General features: G+C 40.6%; 1 protein-coding gene across 1 annotated transcript in view; it reads left to right on the forward strand.

Annotated features, from left to right (window-relative positions):
• The window catches only part of CCDC80 (coiled-coil domain containing 80), a 38264-nt gene extending 16630 nt beyond the window's left edge, over positions 1 to 21634 (forward strand). The window contains exons 4-8 of the mRNA XM_047792576.1: positions 8306 to 8442; positions 10422 to 10570; positions 16432 to 16535; positions 19175 to 19255; positions 21129 to 21634. Of these exons, the coding sequence (XP_047648532.1) occupies positions 8306 to 8442; positions 10422 to 10570; positions 16432 to 16535; positions 19175 to 19255; positions 21129 to 21475 (818 nt within the window). The 3' untranslated portion in view covers positions 21476 to 21634. The remainder of the gene's footprint in view (positions 1 to 8305; positions 8443 to 10421; positions 10571 to 16431; positions 16536 to 19174; positions 19256 to 21128) is intronic.
• The last annotated feature ends 3446 nt before the right edge of the window (positions 21635 to 25080 follow it).

The raw sequence follows: 25080 nt of genomic DNA on the forward strand, positions 1-25080 counted from the left end.
CTCCTTTTTTTAACAGTAAAATGTTTTATTATCTTGAGTAGCAAAGACTTTTTTTTAAATTGAGGTATAGTTGGTTTACAGTGTTGTATTAGTTCTAGATATATAGCAAAGTGGTGATTCAGATACATATATATGTGTGTGTGTGTATACACACATTGTATTATATACACACATTGCGTATATATAGATATATACACACAATGTTGTATTAGTTCCAAGTGTTTAACAAAGTGGTGATTCAGATATATATATTAGATTCTTTTCCATTATAGGCTATTAAAAAATATTATATATAGTTCCCTGTGCTATACAGTAGGTCCTTGTTGTTTTCCCTTTCTTTTTATACAGACTATAGTATATTATGTATACTGTTTTGCATTCTGCTTTTTTCACTTAAATTTTTTCCTGGAGATTTTTTCTTGTGAGTATATACAGAGATTGCCTTCATTCGTCTTCATTCTTTTCTTTTATTTTTTTGCTTTTTAGGGCCACACCCACGGCATATGGAAGTTCCCAGGCTGGGGTCAAATCAGAACTACAGCTGCCGCCCTATACCATAGCCACAGCAACACTAGATCCGAGCCACATCTGTGACTGTACCACAGCTCATGGCAACACCAGATCCTTAACCCACTAAGCAAGGCCAGGGATCGAACCTGCGTCCTCATGGATACTAGTCAGATTCACTACTGCTGAGCCACAAGGGGAACTCCCACATTTCTCTTTTTATGAATAAGAGTGAACAACTTTTCATATGTTTCAGGAACACTCTTGCTTTGTTTTCAGTGTCCTTTGCCCATTTTTTCTATTGAGATCTTTTCAATCTCAACTTATAGGTATTCTGTATCAATTAGAATAAAAATTCAGACTCCCAGGTGCCCTCCCCACTCCACAATACTGACTCAGTTTAGAGATGGGGTCCAGGAATCTGTTTTTTAAATGTTGCTCAAGTGATTCTGCTTTGCATCTAGGTTTGCTCTAGAGCAGAAGGTTGGGCGTAGGGTAGAAGGGAAGGGGGCACTAGAAATAGAGATTGGCACCCAATATTAGAGGATTTCCAATACCAGGACAAATAATTCAAATTAGTTGGTAAATCATGTGGAGTAAATAAAGATTTCTAAATATATTTTTTGAATCAATTTTAGATAACTTTTAAGGTGTAGTAGTCAGTTTCTAGGGCAGAAAAGCAGCCTGGCAGGACACATTCTTCATAGATGAGACAAACCACTCCTTCTAGGAATCAGATGAGAGCAGCAACTTTGTGATCAGGCATGGCCGGGGCAATCCCATCTATCTATTTAATCCATCACTCATCCCACAGTGGGGTGCTAGGCAGCCAAACCACCCATTCAGAGTAAAATAGGAGCAAGTGGGTCAAGGACAAAGTTATTTAAATTTATTCCTTTCCAATCAAAAGGAAGTAAATCCCATAACTGGAAGCCAAGATTATCCTAACTAAAATAATGTACTCCACACTGCTTAGCAATCCTGGGAATATTCTTGAGATAAAAGCAATTCAGCTTTGTTGGAGCCTTTGCCTCCAGATGACTCCAGTGCACAACCAAGAGACTCTTGGCCTGTACTGACTTCTTGAGCAGGACAGTTGTATTTTAAATGCCTTATGAATATGTTTCAGTTATGTTGGACATTACTCCAGGACAGAGTTTAAGTTATGGTGCTGTGGCATAGTGAATCACACTCAAGAGATCAGAATGCCAAAGGAAAATAGAGTTTATTACTCACGGGCCCTAGAGGGGAAACTGCAGCACATCTCACAAGGCCATGGGAGGGACACCAAGTTTTGGTCAGGAAGCAGAAACCAGAATGAAAGGAGAACCTGGATTATGGCCTTTACTTGGGGTTTCCATGGGAAAGATAAGGCGAGCAGGGTGAACAGCTGGATGGGCTACTTTGAACAGTTTTGGTAGGCTTGACACACTAGGGTGTTTCCTAATTGCCCAGTATCTGGCCCTGGGACCACTGATTAAGGCAAAAGAATATTGCCCCCCCCAGGGGAATGGGCCAGATAGACTAGATAGGGCTCTGAATTAGGAAGGTGGCATAGAGCTGCTTCCAGCTGAGCCCTTTGCTATCTCTAAGAACTGGCTAGCCCAAGGAGGGGCAGACTCTCCCTAGCCAGAAGGATTTTTTAAGATGTCAAAACCTCATAATATACAGTTAATTAAAAATGGGATTAATAAAACTGAAAAGACCTCATACATGAAAACCCAAATTTAGAAAAAAATTATATATGATGTGTTTTCTCCAATTGCACTTAGCGGGGCTGTATTGAATGCTCACAAAATCATGAGGGTTTGGTGATGGGTTTCCTATGAGACTCTAGGATGGCTTACCTTCTTTCCTCTATCCTTCACTAATCTCTTTCTTCATGTGATATCTTTCTTAGGGGAGAGTTTTCACATTACCACATCTGTGCTGAGTGCTCACTGTGGGCCAGGCTATAACGATACTGAAGAGGATTCGAAACTCAGTCCCTTTTGTTGAGTTGCTCATAGCTAGTGAGAAGACAGACATGCAAGCAGTTAGTTAGCAATGCAAGATGATAGTCATTGATGTAAAAACTTTTATGAGTGCACAGGTGAGGTAAAGACAGGTAACTAGGAGTTCCTATGTGGACAAGAGTAGGGGTAACATTTCAGAAAGAGGAAGAATGTTTCTAGAAAATAAAGGGCTAGAGCATAATGCATAGTCTCTATGGTCTTTTTTTTTTTTTTTTTTGGTTTTTAGGGCCACACCTGCGGCATATGGAGGTTCCCAGGCTAGGGGTCCAGTTGGAGCTACAGCTGCCAGCCTATGCCACAGCCACAGCAACAGCAGATCTGAGCCGCATCTGTGACCTACACCCTAGAGCAACGCCAGATCCTTAACCCACTGAGCAAGGCCAGGGATTGAACCCACAACCTCATGGTTCCTAGTCGGATTCGTTTCCGCTGCGCAACGACGGGAACTCCCATAACGTGTGGTCTTAAATTTGGATTTTATCCTGTGGGACAGTAGTTCCCTGTCCTTAGTGTTCATTACCATCACCCAGGAAGCTTATTAAAATGCAGATTCTTGGACCTCACCATTAGTGATTCTGATCCAGTTGATCTGGATCCAAGGATTGTAATTTTAACATGTGCTCAAGGTGTTTGTGATGAAGGTAGACGATGGATCATACTTTGAAAAACTGCAGGAGACTGGGAACTTCTGAAGCAATGGGAGAGCTGAAGTGGTCCTGGGACATTAAAAGAGTAGCCTGCATTTAGGGTCAAGAGAATGGGAGGAGGAAAAACCGTGGACATCACAGAAATGCAGCAGTCACAGAGAGAGGCCTCAGACATAATGGCTGGCACACAGTGGGTGCATAATAAGTTGTAATTGAAGCTGAATTTTTCTGCAGTATCATTGCTGTCTATAGTCAGTCGTGGAAGAACAAATACATGAACAAATATGTAAATTCAGAAATACCTGAATTTAACACTGACTCTTGGAGATGGATTTCTTCAAGGATGGGAAATGAGACATGTTTTGCTCCTCATCAGCACACAGCAGAGTTCACCCTTCCTCCTGTTCTTCCTCAAAAATCTTAGGTTCAGGAGCAGTTTGTGTGGAATGGCCAAACCCCACCAAATGGGCTTGGATCTCTGAATCATTTTAATCATTTTAGCTGGATCAAGACCAGGGGGACAGTTTATAGGATGTGTTCTGAAGAATGTTTGCTTTTAAGCCCTGTCACCCTTGACAAGGACTAGAGAGCTTTGGCAGAACTTGGATAAATTTAGTAAGAAGCTGCCAATTTTATATTGCTTTCCCAGACTGAAGAGAACCTCTTGTTTGCCCAGCCCTAATTTAGATGGAATGCAGAGTGGAACAGAAACTGTGTTGGGAGCAGGCAGCTGGAGATGAGGGCTGGCCTCACGCATACCCTCCTCAGAATTCAGCCAGAGGTGGACTCTATTTTGCTCTAGAGTGCCCCCCATTCTAGTTGGATCCAGTGTTCATCAGGGCTTTCATTGTTCTTCTTTCTCAGATGTTCTCAGTACAAACTTTCAAGATGTAGATATTTCTATAGTGTAGATATTTCTGGGAGTTCAAAATGCTTCATGTATCATTTTTATTTCTATCAAATAATTTCAGAAAATACTTCCAATGAAAGGAGAATCCAGACCATGAAGCTGAATTTTTTGCCATGTCATAGTAGTACAAAGTTTGACTTAAATCTTGATCCTGGTCCTCTTTATCCTTGAGTGTGATGTATTTTGTCAAAGTAGTGAGAACATAGGATGGGAGTGAGGTCGTATTACCTGAGACCTAATCCTCACTCTGTTATTAATTAATTAATTAATTAATTAATTAATTTATTTATTTATTTACTGCTGACCATGACATGCAGGTGTTCCTGGGCCAGGGACTGAACCTGTGCCACGGCAGTGATCCAAGCCAATGCAGTGACAACACTGCATCCTTAACCTGCTGAACCTCCAGGGAACTCCTCCCTCACTTACTACTTTTTGTGTGTGTCTTTTTTTTTTTTAGGGCCACACCCACGGCACATGGAGGTTCCCAGGCTAGGGGTCTAATCGGAGCTGTAGCTGCTGGCCTATGCCAGAGCCACCACCACACCAGATCCGAGCCACATCTGCGACCTACACCACAGCTCACAGCAACGCTGGATCCTTAACCCACTGAGCAAGGCCAGGGATCAAACCTGCAACCTCATGATTCCTAGTCAGATTCATTTCCGCTGTCCCACAATGGCAACTCCTCCTCCCTCACTTATTAATTAGCAATATGAACTTGAGCAGGTTGCTGCCTCAGCAGTTTCTGTGATAGGTTGGTTCTCTGGGAAATAGACTCTGATTTGTATGCAAGAGGTTAATGGGGAATATTGTCAGAAATAATGATGGGTGAGGAATACAAGATGACAAAACGAGCATTTGAATATAATGCAATTGCCCCTTCAGAGTTGTTCACTTTGAGGCAAGGAGGACAGCTTTTATATCCACTCCCTCCCCCACTGCAGCAGACATTGAAGGTGGGCTCTCCTTGTAAGGGTGTGACTTGGGGAAAAACAGAAATTGCTTTTCTAAGGAAAGCAATTTTCAGAGAGGGATTCAGTTGCTAACTTTTTTTTTTGTCTTTTTTGCTATTTCTTGGGCCGCTCCTGCGGCATATGGAGGTTCCCAGGCTAGGGGTCTAATTGGAGCTGTAGCCGCCAGCCTACACCAGAGCCACAGCAACGCGGGATCTGAGCCGCGTCTGCAACCTACACCACAGCTCACGGCTGTGCCGGGTTATTAACCCACTGAGCAAGTGCAGGGATCGAACCCACAACCTCATGGTTCCTAGTCGGATTCGTTAACCACTGCGCCACGATGGGAACTCCATCAGTTGCTAACTTTCAAAGCAGCCTCAGTTCTAGAGGTAGGATGTGGGCAGCACACCAGCGTGTCCACTACCATCCTTAGTTTCATCCTTGGTAATATGACTGGGTTGGACCAGATAACATCTATAGCAGTTATCTATTGCCAATAATAAGGCTGTATAATAAAGACCCACACACACCTCAGTGGCATATGACATTAAACGTTCATTTAGTCACAAGTATGAAAGGTTCAGCTGATTTAGGCTTGGCATGGTAGATTTGCCCATGGGTTTTCAGTCAATTGCTGGTTGGCTAGGTGGTTCTGCTGATCTTGGCTGGGCTTGCACACGTTATGGGTCAACTTACTGTCAGTTGATAAGGGGTGGCTCTGGCTGAGATGGGAGCAGAGTAACTTGGCTTGCTTAACCCTCCAGAAGGCTAGTATGGGCATAATCTCATAGCATTGGCAGAAGCAACAGTAATCCCAAATGTACAAGCCCATTTCTAGCCTCTGTTTGTGTCACTTGTGCAAAGGTTGGCTTACCCTGGCCAAAGCAAGTTGTATAGATGAACTTTGAATTAAGAGGCAGAACAACTCAACTCATCCACCATAACAGGCAGCTACAGTTACTGGGCAGAGTATAGGGAAGGGTGAATTGGGACCATTTTTGAAATCTACAATCTCCAACTTTCTTTCATCTCAGCCATTCAGTGGTTTTTGTGACTTCATATGTTAGGTAGATGTTAATGTTCTAATTTTGATTCAATTAGGAGTTTGAACTCTGTCCAAGTTACTTATCTCTGAATCCAGCACCCAGCACAGAATCAGCTCAGGACACTGGCAGCAAAAGCAAAAATGAATGTATGTTGAAGATTGAAAATAGCAGTTGCTAGGTTCAAAATAAAATCTGGTTTGTAAAGTCTTAGAATCAGAACATTAGTTGTTAAAGACAAATCAGTTTTTTTTAATGATTTCCTATATTACTGTCATCATTAATTACAAAATAAAATATGCTCCTTGTTACAATTTAAATAATTATGGACTTACAGAGAGTAAACAGTGAAAGTTTCTACCTCACCTCTTCTCACTCCCCAGAGGCAACCACTGTTATCAGCTGTATGTCCTTCTGGACTTTTTCTTATGCATATTTCCATTTAGAGGTATTTTCTTTTGCTTTATTTCCTTTTAACCAAGAATAAAGTCACACTATGCATTTTATTCTGTAAGTAGATGTTTTTATTCAATGAGATATATTAAACACAAACCAACAGCATGACTTTAGCAAATTTTGTATTAATTTATATTTTATTAATGACAGAAAAGAATATACATTTAAAAATAGTTTAGGAGTTCCCTGGTGGCTCAGAGGGTTGAGGGTCTGCTATTATCACTGCTGAGGCTTGGTTCACTGCTGTTGTGTGAACCTCTGCTTCCTGCAGGTGCACTTAAAAAAACAGTTTATATGTGTAAGGCATATCATTTTTTATTGCAGACAGTGCTTGGTCCTCACATAGGCTCTCAGCTCTCATGGTGTGGGACCACTTGCATGAAGAACTGTTATGAATTTAGGGAAGAAAACAGATTCTTCCCCCTCTTATTCTGATCTGCTTGAGAGAAGCAAGTTCCTTGTTCATATACTTTCAGCAATCCTAATCAAATAAACCAAAGTAATAATTAAATTGTAACTGTCCCCTTTTTATTAATAAAAGAGTAATAGTCTGTTGTACTCAAGCTGTATAGCCTCTGTATCTACAAAACTGTGGTTGTTTCTACTGCAATACTAGTCATTGGGTAACAGTGTTGATATTAACTGATAGTTTCCCTTCTGTGATAGATCTATAATCACATATTTGCTAAAAAAAATACGGGGGATTATTTTGCAGATAAAAATGTTAGTAGGGGAGGTCCCGTCGTGGCTCAGCAGTAACAAACCTGACTAGTATCCATGAGGATGTAGGTTTGATCCCTGGTTTGCTCAGTGGGTTGGGGATCCAGCATTGCCATGAGCTGTGGTGTAGCTCACAGACGCAGCCTGGATCTGGTGTTGCTGTGGCTGTGGCGTAGGCTGGCAGCTGTAGCTCCGATTTGACCCCTAGCCTGGGAACTTCCATATGCTGCAGGTGTGGCCTTAAAAAAAAAAAAAATGTTAGTGGGGTTGAGGAAAACACTGACTTTTATGGGAGGGGAGAAGTAAATAAACAAAATGCTTTCCAGACATAGTAGTTTTCCAGGTTCACACTTCCCATTAACCAAGTGGGACCTTCAGGAACCATTCTGAATTATAAGTTACTTTTTAGGGTTTGATGTTTGGAAAAATACCTAACATTAAAAACTTCCATAAATTCAGTAACATTTTCTTGAAATTGTATTCACTCACAAAATTTGTATTATGAATAGCTTGATTTTTTTTTTTTTGGAGCCAAATGACCAGATTTGAACATAGACTTTTTATTTTCCTCTGTAGCAATGACATAGTTGATTGAGTCCCAAAGTGATTCTCTAGTAAAAGGGAGGAAGAGATACCAGTTTTAGACTTAACCAAATAACTAAAACTAAAATAAATTTTAAAATGAGGTAAAACAACTAGAAAATCTGGGTCTAGCCCCCTGGTTAGCTAGGGTGATGACTCATTTCCAGGTGAGTTGACATTCTTCCAGGGATGACTCAGCAGCTTCACTGGTTCCCTATGACCTGGGTGGGCAGACATGGGGCTTGATCATCTTTGGAAAAGTGACTTTTGAAATGAGTTTACCTATTCATTTGTTTCTATGTTTATTAATCCACTGGAAACTTTTGTTCAAATAAAATGCTAGCTGAATATATGCAACTAACAAAAGCTGTTCAAATTAACTCAAGATGGAGGCTCGCAGTCTCCACCCTTTCATTTTCCACTGTTTTGTCACACCCATATTTATTCACATTTCATCTGCCTTAAGACAACGAGAAACCCATGCGTGTGGTGGATGATGAGGACTTGGTAGACCAGCATCTCATCAGCGAACTGAGGAAGGAGTATGGAATGACCTACAATGACTTCTTCATGGTGCTCACGGATGTGGACCTAAGGGTCAAGGTACAGGTTCCTGTTTTGAATGATTCAGTTCCCTTCCTTAGGAGAACAACTCAATTTTTTTTCAGTGAGTCTATTATACATATGAGAACACACTAATTATTTCATAAATGGGAAGGTTTTGCAATGGTCCAAAGAGTCCACATTGTCCTGTAGAATTTGTGTCTAGAAATGTGGTCAATCGAAAACACTGGATTGGATAATCCTCTGTGGTCCAGCTTGACTCAGACTAAATTATTCTGTAACATCAAAGTTATGCATTTATCAGATACTTGTTGAATAGTTATGCTGTGCCAGGCTCCGGTGATAAAAAGAGTATTTGGCCTGTGTTTCCAGAAAACCCAGATTTAACATAAGCTTACTTTGGAAGGGCCTGGAAGTTTACCTCCTGATACAACATGGGCAAGACAGTAGGTTTTTTTTTTTATATCTACTTTCTTCCTATGATAGGGACAAAGGTTCTGAACCATGAAAAACTGTGCTATGTAGTAATAATAATAACTTTATGGAGTGCTTTCATTATGCAAGGCAGTCATCTCAAATGTTTACAATCCTTATCTCAAATCTCTATGATAATAACAAGTATAATCTTTGCTTCACAGAAGACAGAGACCCAGAGTAAAGTAACTTGCCCAAATTCACCTAGTTAATGTTGGAATTCACACCCATGCAGGTTGGCTCCAGATACCATGAAAATCCTTAGGAAAAAGGCTGCCTGGGCTATTACAATAGCTGAATCAACCTGCAGTATTTTTCTGAATCTGGAGATAGATCCCTTCAGTAATTCATTCCGCATTTGTGTTGTGCCACTTCTAACATGAGAGGTTGGACTAGATGATCCCTAAGGTATCTGCCAGATTTCACATTCCATGATTTACTGAGTTCCCATTGAGGGGGTAGTTCCAGGACATGTCCAGCCTTCTCTCTCTAGCTTATGCTGATTATCTCAGTCAGCACCCCCATCTATCTCAGGTTGCTGTTGTAAGTCCGGACAGCTTTGATGCAAGGAACTGAATTTTGTTATCCTTAAGTTAGATTCCAACTTTTTTTTTTTCTTTCTGAGAATACATAGGCAAACATGACCTAATTTTAAGTAATGCTCACTCAATTAAATAGTTTCTGGGAATCACAAAGAGTTTATGTAGTTCTTTTTTTTTAAGGGCCACACCTGAGGTATATGGAAGTTCCCAGGCTAGTGGTTGAATGGGAGCTGAAGCTGCCAGCCTATGCCAGAGCCACAGCAATGTGGGATCTGAGCTGAATCTGCAACCTACACCACAGCTCACAGAAATGCTGGATACTTCACCCACTGAGTGAGGCCAGGGATTGAATCCACATCCTCCTGGATACTAGTTGGGGTCATTACCACTGAGCCACGATGGGGACTCCTATGTAGATTCCTGATGACCACAAAGCAGGCCTTCTTCTGGTGGAAAATTACCCTTATTACTCAGATCAGATGCTCTAACATGTGATTCCCCTTAGTTTCTTGTGTTGAGTACAGTGTTTCTGACTTTCTCTCCAGTTGTGTAGTGAACAGGAACCAGCTTTGTCCCAGAGGCAGGGAAGGGACATTTTCCAATAAAAAGAATGATGTTAAGGGAGTTTCCTGGTGGTCTAGTGGTTAGGGGATGTGAGCTTTCACCACCGAGGCTGGGGTTCAATCCCTGGTCTGGGAACTGAGATCCCACATCAAACTGCTGCCCGCCATAGGCCAAAACAAACAAACAAAAAAAACAAAAACAAAAAAATAGAGAAATGATGTTAAGAAGAAATCCTCATGGAAGTAAAAGTGGTTGTTTTATGGGTGAGAACCTCAAAACATCAGCAGAGGTCCTACTGCAGGAGAGAGTTTATAAATCAATGAGGCCCCAGCCTGATTTCTCCAGAGCTCCCCTGAATTTTCTCAGGCTCCCTATCCTCTGGACAGTGGGAAAAAAAACCCTTTATACATTATATACTTCCTATTTTTTCTTCAACAGCAATATTATGAGGTGCCTATAGCCATGAAGTCTGTGTTTGATTTGATTGATACTTTCCAGTCCCGAATCAAAGACATGGAAAAGCAGAAGAAGGAGGGCATTGTTTGCAAGGAAGATAAGAAGCAGTCACTGGAGAACTTCCTATCCAGGTACATCACCTTTGCAGACCCCAAGGCGGCAGATGGGAGTGTGTCCTGAGTGAGCTAATGAAACCACAAAGAAATACAAAGCAGACACACATGCCAAGTGACCTTCCCTGGTGAGAGGTCTGTCATGGTACTCTGGCCACTAGTCTTGTCCTCTTGGAAGTGGCTCTGGTTGTAAGGCTGGCTGGGGTCAGCGCCAAGCTTGAGTTTTGATTTGATAGCTTTGTTTCTGTTTTTGCTGCACTTGTGGCAGGTAGAAGTTCCAGGGCTGGGAATCGGACCTGAGCCACAGCAGCAACCAGAGCCACGGCAGTGACAACACTGGATCCTTAAACTGCTGTGCCATCAAGGAACTCCTTGGTGGCTTTGGATAGGTCTTTTCTCCCTTTTATGCTCCTTTTCGAGGGACACAGATATAGAATTCTGACTTTTTATGGGGGTTAATTTATTCAGCTCATCAATTTAGAGGGCTCTGTATACAGTACTTTTATTTTACATTTTTATTGGGCCTCTTTTAGTTCCAATCAGGATTTGGAACACTGTGCTTCAGTTTCTGCTTTCTTCAACTCTTCAGAGATCAAAAATTCCACTAAGACCTGACAAGGAGAAAGCCTCTTGACCCAGCTCCCTGATTGCTCAGAAAAGCATGGTTTATTGAAAACCATTGTAGAGAAACTCTGGTACATACACAAAAAAGGGTGTGGAAAAGAAATCAATTTTCTTCCCTTCACTATCCCTTCCCCATGTTGAATAAAAATTTTACGAATCTTTGGGACCTTAAGAGGTGCAAAGCTGAAGAAAATTTCACCCACAACATCAAGATTTCCATGATTAGTAAATGGATAATCTGAATTCCTGTAGATTCAGGAGGCTTGGGTCTCTTCAGAGAGAACATGATGATGTATAAAGAGCATAGGACTTCACCATTCATCCGGGTTTTCAGCTTGCAGTTTCCTAGGTATGTTGCCCCTCTGTGTTTCAATCAACCTGCCTTAAAAAAAATCTCTCACTCATGAGAATAACGATAGCAAGTAGTCTTACCTCCATCTCAGGGCTGCCATAATCATCTTTTGTGTGCTGACCTCTATGCCAAGCACTTCATATTTCCTTCAGAGTCAAATCTTCAGAACAGTCCCATGAACTAAGTACTGTAACTGTTGTCGATGTTATAGACAAGACAGTTGGCCCTAATGGAGATTAAATAATTTTCTTTCATCACTGAGCTAGTGTCAGTTCTAGAATTTAGTGTTCCCAGAATAATCTGGCTCCCAAAGTCCATGTTCTTAGTCTAACACTTTTTGAAAATATAAATGTGAATTTATTTTTAGTGTGAACCCAGAGGACCAGAGTTTGAAGTGAAGAAAGATACTCCTAAAACCACAGATTTCAGAGCTGAAACTAACCTGAGGTTCTTCCTTCATCCAAATTTTCAGGGCAGTGCAGATATCTGGAAAGGAGATAAAAGATGCATGTCTCCATAAGGACTCAAAGCAGTCTTCAGGCTGAGAAAGGGCTCTAGGGCTCTCCTGGGCAAATGGCTTCTTGTCCAGTCCTGGGAGCAGCAACTTCTAGTCCAAGGTCATCCTTGAACATGGTGTTGATTTAGAAGGTTGATGCTAAGAGCTTGTTCTTGCCCTTCAGGTATTTTTTCCCCTCCCCCACCCTCCCCTTCCTTTCTCTTTACTTCTTTACCTTTCTCTCTACTTCTTTACCTTTCTCTCCTTTTTTTCCAGACAGGAAAGATTCTTTAGAAGTTTACTTTTGATTTTAACAATTAGTGTTAAATATATCCAAGTTATAAATTCAAGACCTTAGTTTTCTCTTAAACTTTTAAGTTAGGCTTTTAAATCTTATCATTCTCTTCATAACCTAGCAAATTTTAACTATCACTTTTAAAGAGCTTTGAATGTTTGGTCTCACTTATAAACAGTAATTAAACAACATCATTATGTCAAACAGCCATTTTACATTTAATATATTTCTTTCAATTGCTTGAAATAAGCAAACAAAGCTTTTCTGAGTAAAATGATCCATAAGTTTAATAAGTTAATCTTATAAATACAATGAATCTAAAGTTTTCTGAGATGTTCCAATAATTGCCTATGCTTAGTAAGATTTCAACCTAAAACCATACATCTAAACCAATTACTCAATTACACTTTCAAGGTTATCATTTTATTAAGCCAAATTCTTTAGTTTTATAAGAACATAAATTAAAGAAAACCAGGATCCTTCTTACAAATGTATATTATTACCATGATTTTGATTCTTTGCAAACTTCCTCTTCTTAATTCTAAATCTTCCAGGACTGAAAGATGCATTCTTTCTGAACCAACTCGTTAAATTCAGAAAACCTGATTTTTAAAGCAGTTACCATCCAGTTCATTGATATTATTTATAACCAAGGATTTGCCCAGCCATGAGACCTGCAACTACAGACATTCTGAGGGATTATTCTCACCATTTCCAGATAGAATGTCTTTTTATAATCACAGCGTCATGGGTTTCAAAACTTGGAAGGGAGAGCTGACATTATCTCACTTTGTTCACTCACAAAGCTTGCAATGCTCATTCAAGTTGGTCACTGATTTGGATTTGCATTTTTGATGCTACATTTTGCATCTAAAGTCTTTTGAACTGCATAGGTAAGCCATATGATAATATGTAAATGTATCTTCCTTCTAATGTAAGAGCCTTATGGGCTTTTATATTTATTACTATTTCAGGAACATATATTTCTTATGGCTCTTCAGAATGGCATATGGTTATAATTTAGATGTCCTATAGCTATATATGACTTGTCACAATTCATGAAATCATCGTGCTGATAATTATCATAGATCATAAAAATTTAAATGAAATAGTGTATTACTAAAAGGCATGAGCAAGACAGCCCTGAAGTTGATTCCTGGTTTCTCCACTTATTAGCTGTGTGACCTTGGGATAATTGCTTTAATCTCTTTGGGCTTTAGTTTTTTCGTTTGCAAAATGGGAATAATAAGTTTATCTATTTTTAAGATTGTTATGAAAGGCAAATTCAATGTTAAAGGTAATAACAGTCTAGAACCTAACACAAAGCAAGTCATCAATAAATGCTGGCTATTAGTAGTATTAGGACCAGTTATTCAGGTCCTAGTTAGAGAACTTTCTCATCAAAGAAGAGCTAAGAGGAGATTTAATAAATACCTTCAGAATTGAAACCTAGGCAAAGGGAACTCAAAAAAAATTTTTCCCCCTAAATAACAATTCTATAAATATACTGGTGTCCAAATGGGAATTTTCCTTCAAATTTGCTGAGTTGTTGGTGGGTCTATACAGCCTGGTTTCAGCTGACCAAACTCTGAGCCCGTCTAGCCTTTAGCAACACTCATCTGGTTCAGGCTATAATTACCTTTCTCTGAGACAGAAGCCCCAAAGAGTGGGCGAATGCATACTAATTTGGGAGTGCCAGTTATGAGAAGCAAACACATGCATAGCTTGTAGAATTTTTATTTACTGACAAGCTTAAGTGTCAGAAAAACAATCTGTCCAAAATCAGCGTCTGGGTCACATTCACATCTCTTGTTACTTCCCATAGAAGGTGGTTCCTTTGGTGCTGTGAGCTGGGGCCCTCTATCTTACTGTGAAGGACTGTGGGATAAGAATCATTACTTAGGGGAAATGACCTTCTCTTGGTTGTGTCTGTGAAGGGAGTCTCCCACCCCATGCCTCTCCAATCCGACAGTATTCAGTGGTGCATACAGGTAAACAAGCCAAAATATACCTCACCCAAAATAGCTCCCTCCAGGATACCCCGTAGCCCTGTGTGGGGCCAGGAAGGCTGGCCTGGTGTGGTTGCTGGCTGGGGGGCCAGGGCTGGTCTGGCATGCTTCCTAAGGAAACAGGGAAAACACAGGAGACCGTTTCTGTGATCCGATGCAGTCGATGCTCTCTTTCCCAGGAAACCTCGGACGGTCACAGACTCTCCTCTCCCCTCCTTTGTGCCAAACATATTCATCTTCCTATTCTCAGTGGAGATTTCAGTTTTTCTTTCCCTTTGAAGGAAAACAAGCAGGGGAAGCTAATGTAATGTCACAGCAAGCAATTCTTGGCGAGCCTAGCTACAGGCGCCCATTCAGAGGTTGGATTTCATCAGACTATCATTTTCTCTCATTCACCCAAACCACTATTCCCCCAAGAGGCCATTTTCTTTGGGACTGAAAACTCTCATGTTCTCTCCGAGGCTAGAAGGGGCACAGGGAGAGAAACCATGAATAAAACCAACTGGCTTCCAGCTCGGTGAGTGCACTAACACCCCACCATCACCAGCACTGAAGGCAGAAAGCAAAACCCCTTCTCCAAGTGAAGGTGGAACTCGAGACAAAGGCATTCAGCTGGCCCTTGGGTTCACACCCTCTCTCCTTCGCTTCCTCTTATGGGCCCTGACAGCACCAGCCAAGCATCGGCCCCTCTGAGTGGGGTGGACTAGGGAGAGAACTGAACCAGGGGTCAGAGAAATCTGTCTTTCGGTACCACCTCAGATTTGCTAGTTAGCAAGTTTTGTTATCTGTAAAGTGGGGAAAACAAGCCATACCCTCACTGAACTCTGGTGTGGAACAAATATTGTGTAGATGAAAGTGAGCTATAAAATGATGCATAAGAGTTCCCTGGTGGTCTAGTGGTTAAGGATCCAGCATTGTCACTGCTGTGGCTCAGGCCACATCCCTGCCTGGGGAACTTTTGTATGTCCCAGGCTCAGCCACAAAAAGAAAAAAAAAATTTACGCGCAAACATAAGGGTTAAATTGATTATCATATGGTATCATGGTAGATAATGTCCAAGGTCTGTTAATGGAAATTATCCAACTGTAGGACAAAGTTTTCCATCTAGAAGCCTACAGATTAAGACATGGTCTGTATTCATGCCATCAACCAGATGACTTATATTGATGGTTCTTAGAGTTTAATTCTTATAACATCTCTTTGAATAGATGCTCTTTTTGATTCTAGAGATAAGGGGAAAAAAATGTGACTTAGACAAATTGAGTGTGACATGCTCAAGGAACCCAAAAAGTAGCAGTGACAAAATGTGGACTCAGGTTTCTCAGCTACAAGACAAAAGCTCTTTCCCCTGCCCTACTGTGTTGGAGCTGTAAGAGCAGAAAAGTTTACTATATATATATATATATATTCTAAAATTCTATGGCTCTAGGTTTAGCTCACTTTTATTCCACAGAGGTACTCCATAAGTGGTGGTTCTTACCATCATTTTAGAACTAGTTTTTGCTTCTGAAAGAACCACTGGCTACTGAGAAAGGTACATAGGGCTTTGTTTTCCCAGGAGCCCTCCTTGACCCTCTGAGACACTTTCCCATTTTCTTTCTTCCTGTCACTGTCATCTACTTACAATGCAATCTTTTTTGTTGTTGTTGTTGTTGCTATTTCCTGTCCTTATATTCATTTCTTGGCTCCCCGACTCCCTGCCAAACCCTAGGGAACTCTACCAGAACTTGAGTTTCCTTCATTTCTCTTCTGATTCCCTTATTTCTGCTAATATAATTTACTGTACAATATAGGCCAGTTTTCATTGCATCTGAGAGCTTCATCTCTCCCTGAATGACCTCATCAGGCATGGTGACCAGACTCATGCCTGACACATTATGCAAATGCCACCCTACCAGACTGTGAAGTTACAAGAGAAAAAGTACAAGAAATGTGGTAATGAAGCTTAATATCAGGCTTTGAGAAGCTATGACATATTTCTAAGGGCAACTGTTTTTTTATTCTGGGCACAGGAAAAAAAAATGACAGCCAAAGTTACTCTGCTTTTCCATAGTGGCATCTATTGTTTGAAGCAGTAATTGTAGCTTTCTGCCTCTTTTCCAGGTTCCGATGGAGGAGGCGGTTGCTGGTGATCTCCGCTCCTAATGATGAAGACTGGGCCTATTCACAGCAGCTCTCTGCCCTCAGTGGTCAGGCATGCAATTTTGGTGAGTGGGAAGCCTCTTCATCACTGCTTTCCCATACCACTCTCTTCCCGGTCAGTTCTAAAGTGGGACATAGAGGCTTAGGTCATCCAAATATTCCCCAGGCCAGACTGTAGATTCCCAGACTCTTACTCAGTTATATTGAGTAGAAAGTTGCTTTCAGACTGGAGCCTTAGTCAACTGGAGTCTGTTTCTCTTTTCTCTCAGTATTCTTCCCTCTCAGGTTCTTTACTGAAGCATTTGAAAATACCTGCTGCTTTACCTTCAGTGATCTGTATTAGGTGTCTTTTTGTTTGCTTTTTAAAAGCATATCTCAAGATCATAAAACTCAGGTATCATCATTCACTTAGGTAATACTTAGGTACCAACACTGAGTACTTCTCCATAGATTAAATGTCTTTTGTAAAACACAAATGTTTTTGGGAATTAATGTATGAATCAAAGCATACTATACTATATTGCCACTCCCTTAGAAAGGATTTTGATCTACAACTGGACACCAAAAAGACAGAAAGATCTGTTAAAAGAACAAAAAAGAAAACAACAAAAACTTATATTTGAAGACAAACCATTCAAAGAGAAACATAGTTTATTATTACTATTATTATTTGTAATGAATTACTCAGTGTTTTGTAAATGCTTTCCTTACCAAACATTATTATCCTAGTGGCCTGAAAGAGCTAATATTATTTTGAATATGGACATATGGAAAGGAATGCAAATACACAGAACTTATTACCAAGTTCAGTGGTGAACCAAAGAGACAATGGCAAATTTCAAAAGTGGAAATCACAACTGAAATTTAATTTAAGAAACACCTCTGCAGAGGAAGAATTTTGAGAGAGTTATTAGAAGAGAGATAAAGTAGCTAGGGGTCACAGATTTAAAAAATCATAATTAGAACCTAGGTAAAGCACCATTATTTTGATGCCTTTATTAGGGAGAAGAATCATTGACTAGTTTTAAAGCTGTGTTTGACCTATAAAAGGTAGGGGAGTGGGTATAAATTTTGTAAAGTATTAACAAGGCCAGGGCCCTTGTTATGACCCAGTATCTGTAAATTATAAATATGTTTCAAGTTTTGTTGTTGTTGTTTTTTGTTTTGTTTTGTTTTGTTTTTTTGCTTTTTAGGGTTGCACTTGCAACTTATGGAAGTTCCCAGGCTAAGGGGTGAATCAGACCTGCAGGTGCCAGGCTACACTAAAGCCACAGCAACCCCAGATTCCGGACCCACTGAGCAAGGCCAGGGATTGAACCCGCATCCTCATGTATATTAGTTGGATTCATTTCCACTGCACCACGGCAGGAACTCCCAATGCATTTCAATTTTAAGGTGTGAAATAATAACTCAAAGGAAGGCAGGAAAACAAGCTCATAACAGAAGAACAATTAGAAAATTTGTGAGTTTTTATTTACACTCCTATCATGAAAGTTAATGCTTTAAGAATTTATATCAACATACGTAAGATTTGATTGTGCCAGTGTTAGGAATAATTTATTTATAGCCACAAATAGTGCTGGTTAAGATGGAAGTTCTTAGAGCAGTTAATAACCCTTCACAATAAGAGTCAATAAAATCATGGTTTGTTAATTTTCTAAAGATGTCTTTGCAGTAGCTACTAAGTGGAGTTTAATCTTGAATACTTGCACACAGACACTAAGTTAAACTCTTGTAATAGACAGGAAATGTGAACAGGAATAACTAAATTCATGATCTTCTCTTTTGAAAACGTGACTCAACAACATGTAGAACAAAAAAATGCTTCACTTCTCTGGGAGAAGATAAAGGGCACAGCATTGGTTTGGAAGAGCATTTTGCCTGGATTTCAGCTCTTCCTTAAAAGAGCCCTTCATGGTAGCTTTCAATTTTCTCCCCTGGACAACACCCTCAACATTCATCTGTAGTAGTTCCAAGTTACTACTGTCACTAGGCTCGGATTTTGTCCAAAACCATGAAATCTTGATAGGATGAACTGACAGCCCCCCTGTACTTCTGTGTTCTTTCTCCTGAATCTTTTTATGCGTGCTTCATCTTCAAAAGAATTCCAACAAGCTACCAAGGCATGACCTTCTCTCCTTTCCCGAAACTTTAGCTGAGGGTGGGAAGCAAGCTGTCCCCGCCTAAGCACTGCCCCTTTGAGTCATCCAAATAAGTGATGAGAACCCACCCTTTAAGCTGACAAACTTTTGTGTGGGGAAGCCAAAAGGATTTCTTAAACAATCACAATGGCTGGGGTGTGTAGTCTTTTCTTTGAGAGAAAGTTAAATTCTCCACATAAGCTGTTAATACTTTGGGCATGATTTTTTTTCTAGAATGCTTAGATCTCAGCTATTTTACAGTTCCAATGGTTTTGTTTTTGTTTTGTCATTTACTAGGGTGAGAATCACAGTTTAAGAGCAAGTTCTTTTTCAATCTATAAAAACAAAACAAAACTACATCTGACCCTATTGCTAATCCTAAAATCTGTAATTGGTCTTTTTCAAGGTTTTTTAGGTAAATACTTTTCTTAAGGAAAAACTTTATCAAGTGAATTATTTCACCTAATCAGATTATGTACTACATTCTTTTTAAACTTACAGACATCCAGTCTTCGGAAGTGAAAGAAGACTTATGGATTCTATGGCTTTCTTTTTTCTCCTAGGTCTGCGCCACATAACCATACTGAAGCTTTTAGGTGTTGGAGAGGAAGTAGGGGGAGTTTTAGAACTGTTCCCGATTAATGGTAAAGTGTTGTTACTTTAAAACAGTATGAACCACTGATAAGTTCAGTTAAATTATATTAAGCTGCATGTAAGCAGTGGGTGTACCCCTCGCATGAAGAAAGTTCACTAAACCCTCCCTTCTCGTGTATTTGCCTGCGCGTGTGTGTGTGTGTGTGTGTGTGTGTGTGTGTGTGTGTGTGTGAACAGCATGCATGTAGAAGGGGAAGGGGAGCACAGGCGCTAATATTATTTTTTAATGAAAAATTATTCCTAAATGATGGCAAAAATATCCATTTTCTTAACTAATATATGTAATTCTTTTTTGTATGGGGCATTATTGGTTTATAAGCATTTTCATCTATGTTATCTCATTTATTTATTTATTTTTATTTTTATTTTTGTCTTTTTGCCTTTTCTAGGGCCACTCCTGCAGCATATGGAGGTTCCCAGGCTAGGGGTCAAAATCAGAGCCGTAGCCTACACCACAGCAACAGCAACGCCAGATCCAAAATGTTCCCGTTGTGGCCCAGTGGTTAACAAATCCAACTAGGAACCATGAGGTTTTGGGTTCGATCCCTGGCCTCGCTCAGTGAGTTAAGGATCCAGCGTTGCCATGAGCTGTGGTGGAGGTTGCAGATGCGGCTCGGATCCCGTGTTGCTGTGGCTCTGGCGTAGGCCAGCAGCTACAGCTCTGATTAGACCCCTAGCCTGGGAACCTCCATATGCTGCAGGAGTGGCTCTAGAAAAGGCAAAAAGACAAAAAAAAAAAAAAAAAATCGCTGGCACAAATGCTGGACAGAGCAGATGCCCAGAAAATGTCAGCACCCTTCCCCAGTTCCCTTTCTTCTTTTCACTAATCATAATAGTTTAAATACACTCATCTAGCTCTTAGGTAATTGGCATTTTTCACCTTTGGCAATGAAATAAGATTTTTGTTATAAAGATAACAGAAACAAAAGGAAAACTTGTAATTGCCAAGAAGAAACTAAGCTAACTGGATATAAACTTACAATCCAATCTTTGTTAGTGACAGATTTTAAAGAAATTGATCTTGCCAGGATTAAATGAAGGGACTAGCCATATATGTATATATAAAGTGTGTGTGTGTGTGTATGTGTGTATTTAGTTGTTTGTGGGTTTTTTTTTTTCAGGGCTGCACTTGTGGCATATGGAAGTTCCCAGGCTAGGGGTTGAATGGAAGCTGCAGCTGCTGGCCTATACCAGAGCCACAGCAACGGCAGACCGGAGCCACATCTGCAACTATGCCGTAGCTCTTGGCAATGCATCCTTAACCCACTGGGTGAGACCAGGGATCGAACTAGCATCCTCATGGATGCTAGTCGGGTTTGTAACTAGCTGAGCCACAATAGGAACTCCCAGGACTGGCTTTATATTTTGTAGCACTCCTATAAAGAGACGTTATGTGCCCTGAAGTTTGACAGTAATGAGGTTGCAGAATAGCAGGGATATTTCATTTCTAGTAGAAAAATCAGCAAACTTTTTTTTTTTTTCTTTTTAGGGCAACAGTTGTGGCATATGGAGGCTTCCAGGCCAGGGGTCTAATCGAAGCTACAGGCTGTCAGCTGATGCCAGAGCCACAGCAATGCCAGATCTGAGCCACGTCTTCAATCTACACCACAACTCATGGCAATCCCGGATCCTTAACCCACTGAGCGAGGCCAGGGATCGCAACCTCATGGTTCCTAGTCAGATTCGTTTCCACTGCACCATGATGGGAACTCCGCCAAACTTCTTTAATTAGATTTTTGAGCTAAAGAGAACAGAGTCCTGGGTCCTCTCTTTATTCTCACAGTGATTTTTTTTTTCTCACTCTGATGCTTTGCTGAGTGTTGCTTCTTTAATCTACTAGCAATTTTTCTAATCCTATTCTAGGGAGCTCTGTTGTGGAGCGAGAAGACGTACCAGCCCATTTGGTGAAAGACATACGTAACTATTTTCAAGTGAGCCCAGAGTACTTCTCCATGCTTCTAGTTGGAAAAGATGGAAATGTGAAATCCTGGTATCCTTCTCCAATGTGGTCCATGGTGATTGTGTACGATTTAATTGATTCAATGCAACTCCGGAGGCAAGAAATGGCCATTCAGCAGTCACTGGGGATGCGCTGCCCAGAAGATGAGTATGCAGGCTATGGTTACCATAGTTACCATCAAGGATACCAGGATGGTTACCAGGATGACTACCGTCATCATGAGAGTTACCACCATGGATACCCCTACTGAACAGAAATATGTAACCTTAGCCCCAGCCAATTTTCCTTGCAGCTGTTAAAGCCACATGTGGCCAGCTATGTAAAGGAATGTTCTTCCACACTGCCTACATTCCCTGCCTTTTTCTTTCAGTGTTCTTCCAAGATGAAATAAATAGCAAACTTTTGCCTATTGATGAGTTTTTATTGAAGCCTTTAATCATAAAGACCTTTAAAAGAATTGTTTCTCTAACTGGAGGGGATCTGGTGCTGAATAATGGTAATGAAAATGGATATTTTCCTCTTCTTAATATGGTGGCCATGATTTGGAATACAAAATTCTATAGACTATATCTCTCTTTTACTTTTTTTTTGTCTTTTTGCCTTTTCTAGAGCCACTCCTGCAGCATATGGAGGTTCCCAGGCTAGGGGTCTAATGGGAGCTGTAGCTGCCAGCCTACACCACAGCCACATGGGATCTGAGCTGCGTCTGTGACCTACACCACAGCTCACGGCAATGCCGGATCCTTAACCCACTGATTGAGGCCAGGGATCGAACCCAAAACCTCATCGTTCCTAGTCAGATTCGTTAACCACTGCGCCACGATGGGAACTCCTCTTTTACTTTTTTTTTTAGTATGAAGTGGTAAGTGAAATCTATGATGGTTAAAGAAAATTAATGATCATAGCACAGATGTTTCAGGTGAACATCTGAGCAGATGGAACAGACAGAGCAGATAGTTTTTTAACCCTTTTTTTCTATATATTTTTTTTTCTCTTTTTCTGCCACAACCATGGCATATGGAAGTTCCAGGCCAGGGATCAAATCCAAGCTGCAGCAGTGACCTACATTACAGCTGAGGCTATGCTGGATCCTTAGCCCACTGTGCCAGGCTGGGGATTGAATTGGTGCTGCCACAGGGACAAGCTGGATCATTAACCCACTGCCCCACAGTGGGAACTCTTTAACTCTTTGAAATGCCAGTCTAAAAATGATTAAGATGGCTCTGCTTTATACTGTGTTTCCTTCCTGATGCTTGATACCACAGGGTCCAGTGACATTGGCTACCAAAGCCAAAGAAGTACTAAACTCAGCTTTGTTATCTTAGCCACTTCCTGCCCTGTTGCTGTTACCTTTAGTGTCTTTTCAGGGAAAAGGAACACTTAAATCACCACTGGAATCTGGCTTTGCAACTTTCAGAGTTCTCTCAGGTACCTGGAATGCCCTGTATGGGAAACCTTGACTCTTAACACTTGACTCCTTCTACTTATCTGTTAATGGGCCCATGGCCACACTGGTACCTTGTAAAATAAAATTACAAAGAAGGAGTTATTTCCAAGTTTTTTTTTATGTTTTCAAAGGAAAATGTTACTAAATTACAGTGGTAACATGATAACTGGAATGAAAAATATAATACTTATCTTTGAAATAGAGCATTGATTTTTTACATGTGGCATGTAAGTATTCTCCCTTCCTCCTTCTTTCCCTTCTTTCTGTCCTACTTTTCTTTTTTACAGCAAACAATGGCCAAGTAATGTTACCAACTAATATGTATGAAATTGTCCTCAGGCCTCCCTGGCATTCGGCATCCTGATGGTGCCAGCCTCTGTCAGTAATGGGGATGCTTATTTTTTGTCACTGTTACTAAATCATTCTCCAAAGAATCTTCATATTGGTTATTAACTCTAGTGAGCACAGATATTAATAACTTCATTCAAACCACATGTACTCCCAGCATTTGTCTGTGCTTATATGCACAGATGTGACTTTCCATCATCTGAATATTGTTATAATTACAGTAAAAGTGGAATCTGTACCTCAAGGAACTTCAGGAATCACTTGTTTTGCCCCTTTTTCTCCATGAAGACGATTCATTCTTACCTGCTTTTCAGGAAACTGAGGTCCTGAAAGTTGTGACTGCAGAAAGAGTTTTCTTATTGTTATCAATTATGCTCCCATTGCACCCCTCCCCCATGGTGGAGAGCTTTCCTCCTCTCACCCACAGAGTCTGTACCAGCCACTTGAGGAGTGCAGGTGCAAGAACCAGGTGGATATGCATTGCTCTTAAATTTTTCTCAAGGTGAGGCACAGCTTAAAATAGCCAATAACAATGGATTTGTTTATGATTGCTTTGGAATCATGTAGGGACAATTTCTAAGTAAGAGGCTCAAATTGTCTCAATTTCAGAAACTATAATAATATGGGAGTTTCCTTTCCCAAGGAAACTAATTAGATAAGAATAATAGAAAATTTATTTACAAAATAATAATAAGTTTCTAGCTCCTGCACACCCAAAGAAAGACAATACATTTTCATAACCTGAAATTACTTTTTCAAGCTGCCTTCTGGTTTCACTGACACTGAGATGATTGTTACCAATACATCTGAACACTCCTTTCTCTAACGAGTGGGCAGAGAAGTCATGGATAAACATTCGAGGTTCTGCAGAATAAGCCATAAGTCAGTAAAGGGGAACATTCGGAGGAAGATACGATTAGTAAATCTCCTCAAATCCTATCATCTGGAAAAATACAGAATAAATCTCAGCAAATGGAAAGATTGAATTAGGTAACCTGAATCTGTCTTCTAGGGGTATAATCAGGTATTTGGAAGTCTGGGTATTGTTTTTTCTTTAAAAGCACTTCTTTCCAGGAGTTCCTGCTGTGACACAGCAGGAATGAATCCGACTAGTAACCATGAGATTGCAGATTCAATCCCTGGCCTTGCTCAGTGGGTTAAGCATCTGGCACTGCCATGAGCTGTGATGTAGGTCACAGACGAGGCTTGGATCCTGCATTGCTGTGGCTGTGGCTGTGGCTGGCAGCTACAGCTCCCATTTGACCCCTAGCCTGGGAACCTCCATATGCTGCCAGTGAGGCCCTAAAAAGAAAAAAAAAAAAGAAAAGAAAAGAAAAGAAAAAGAAAAAGCACTTCTTCCCCCAAAACAGCAACAACAACAAAAGGACAAAAGGTAAGAAACAAACAAAATATAGCGTTTTGAGGATTATCGAATTATGGTATTTAGAAGAAAAGCATCCAGTTGAGTTAGAGAAATATGGAACACTAAAAAAGACAGCCTCACCAAATTTGCTGGTTGTCACAACTCCCTTCTGTGAATTTCCAAGAATTGTTTTGCACCAGAGAAATCCCAGGGCTCTAAGGTGAATATTAATACAGGAGGGAGATCTTAATGCTGCTATAGAGGCTGGTGGCCCAGACAAAGCAGAGTCAGTGGAGCTCGTGGGTCTCATCTTCTGGAGTGTAGTTAATAATAAAGCTCACACCTTCTCAACATTTAATAGCCTTGAGGATAAAACAGCTCAAGGCCAGGGCGAATGATGGCCTCAGCCGACCCTGACTGATGATCCAGTACTCAGCCCTGGAGAGTCCAGAAAAAAAAGAGATGCCTCTTGAAAAGAACCTCTGTCCTTTCTCTGCCACCACTAATTCCCCTTTCCCTGCTGAGGAATCCTTTCTGCTCCATGGCTGCTCTGTACTTAATGGTTTGGGGTATGCAGACAGAGGGTATGGTGGTGAGTACTCTTTATTTCAGGTGAAGCTCAGTTAAAATGCTAACTACTTCTCTTCAGTCCTCTCAGAGTTGGTGCTAAGCTCTCAATGTCAGACTAAATGTCATA

This window comes from Phacochoerus africanus, chromosome 1, assembly GCF_016906955.1.
Source record: "Phacochoerus africanus isolate WHEZ1 chromosome 1, ROS_Pafr_v1, whole genome shotgun sequence".
NCBI lineage: Eukaryota > Metazoa > Chordata > Mammalia > Artiodactyla > Suidae > Phacochoerus > Phacochoerus africanus.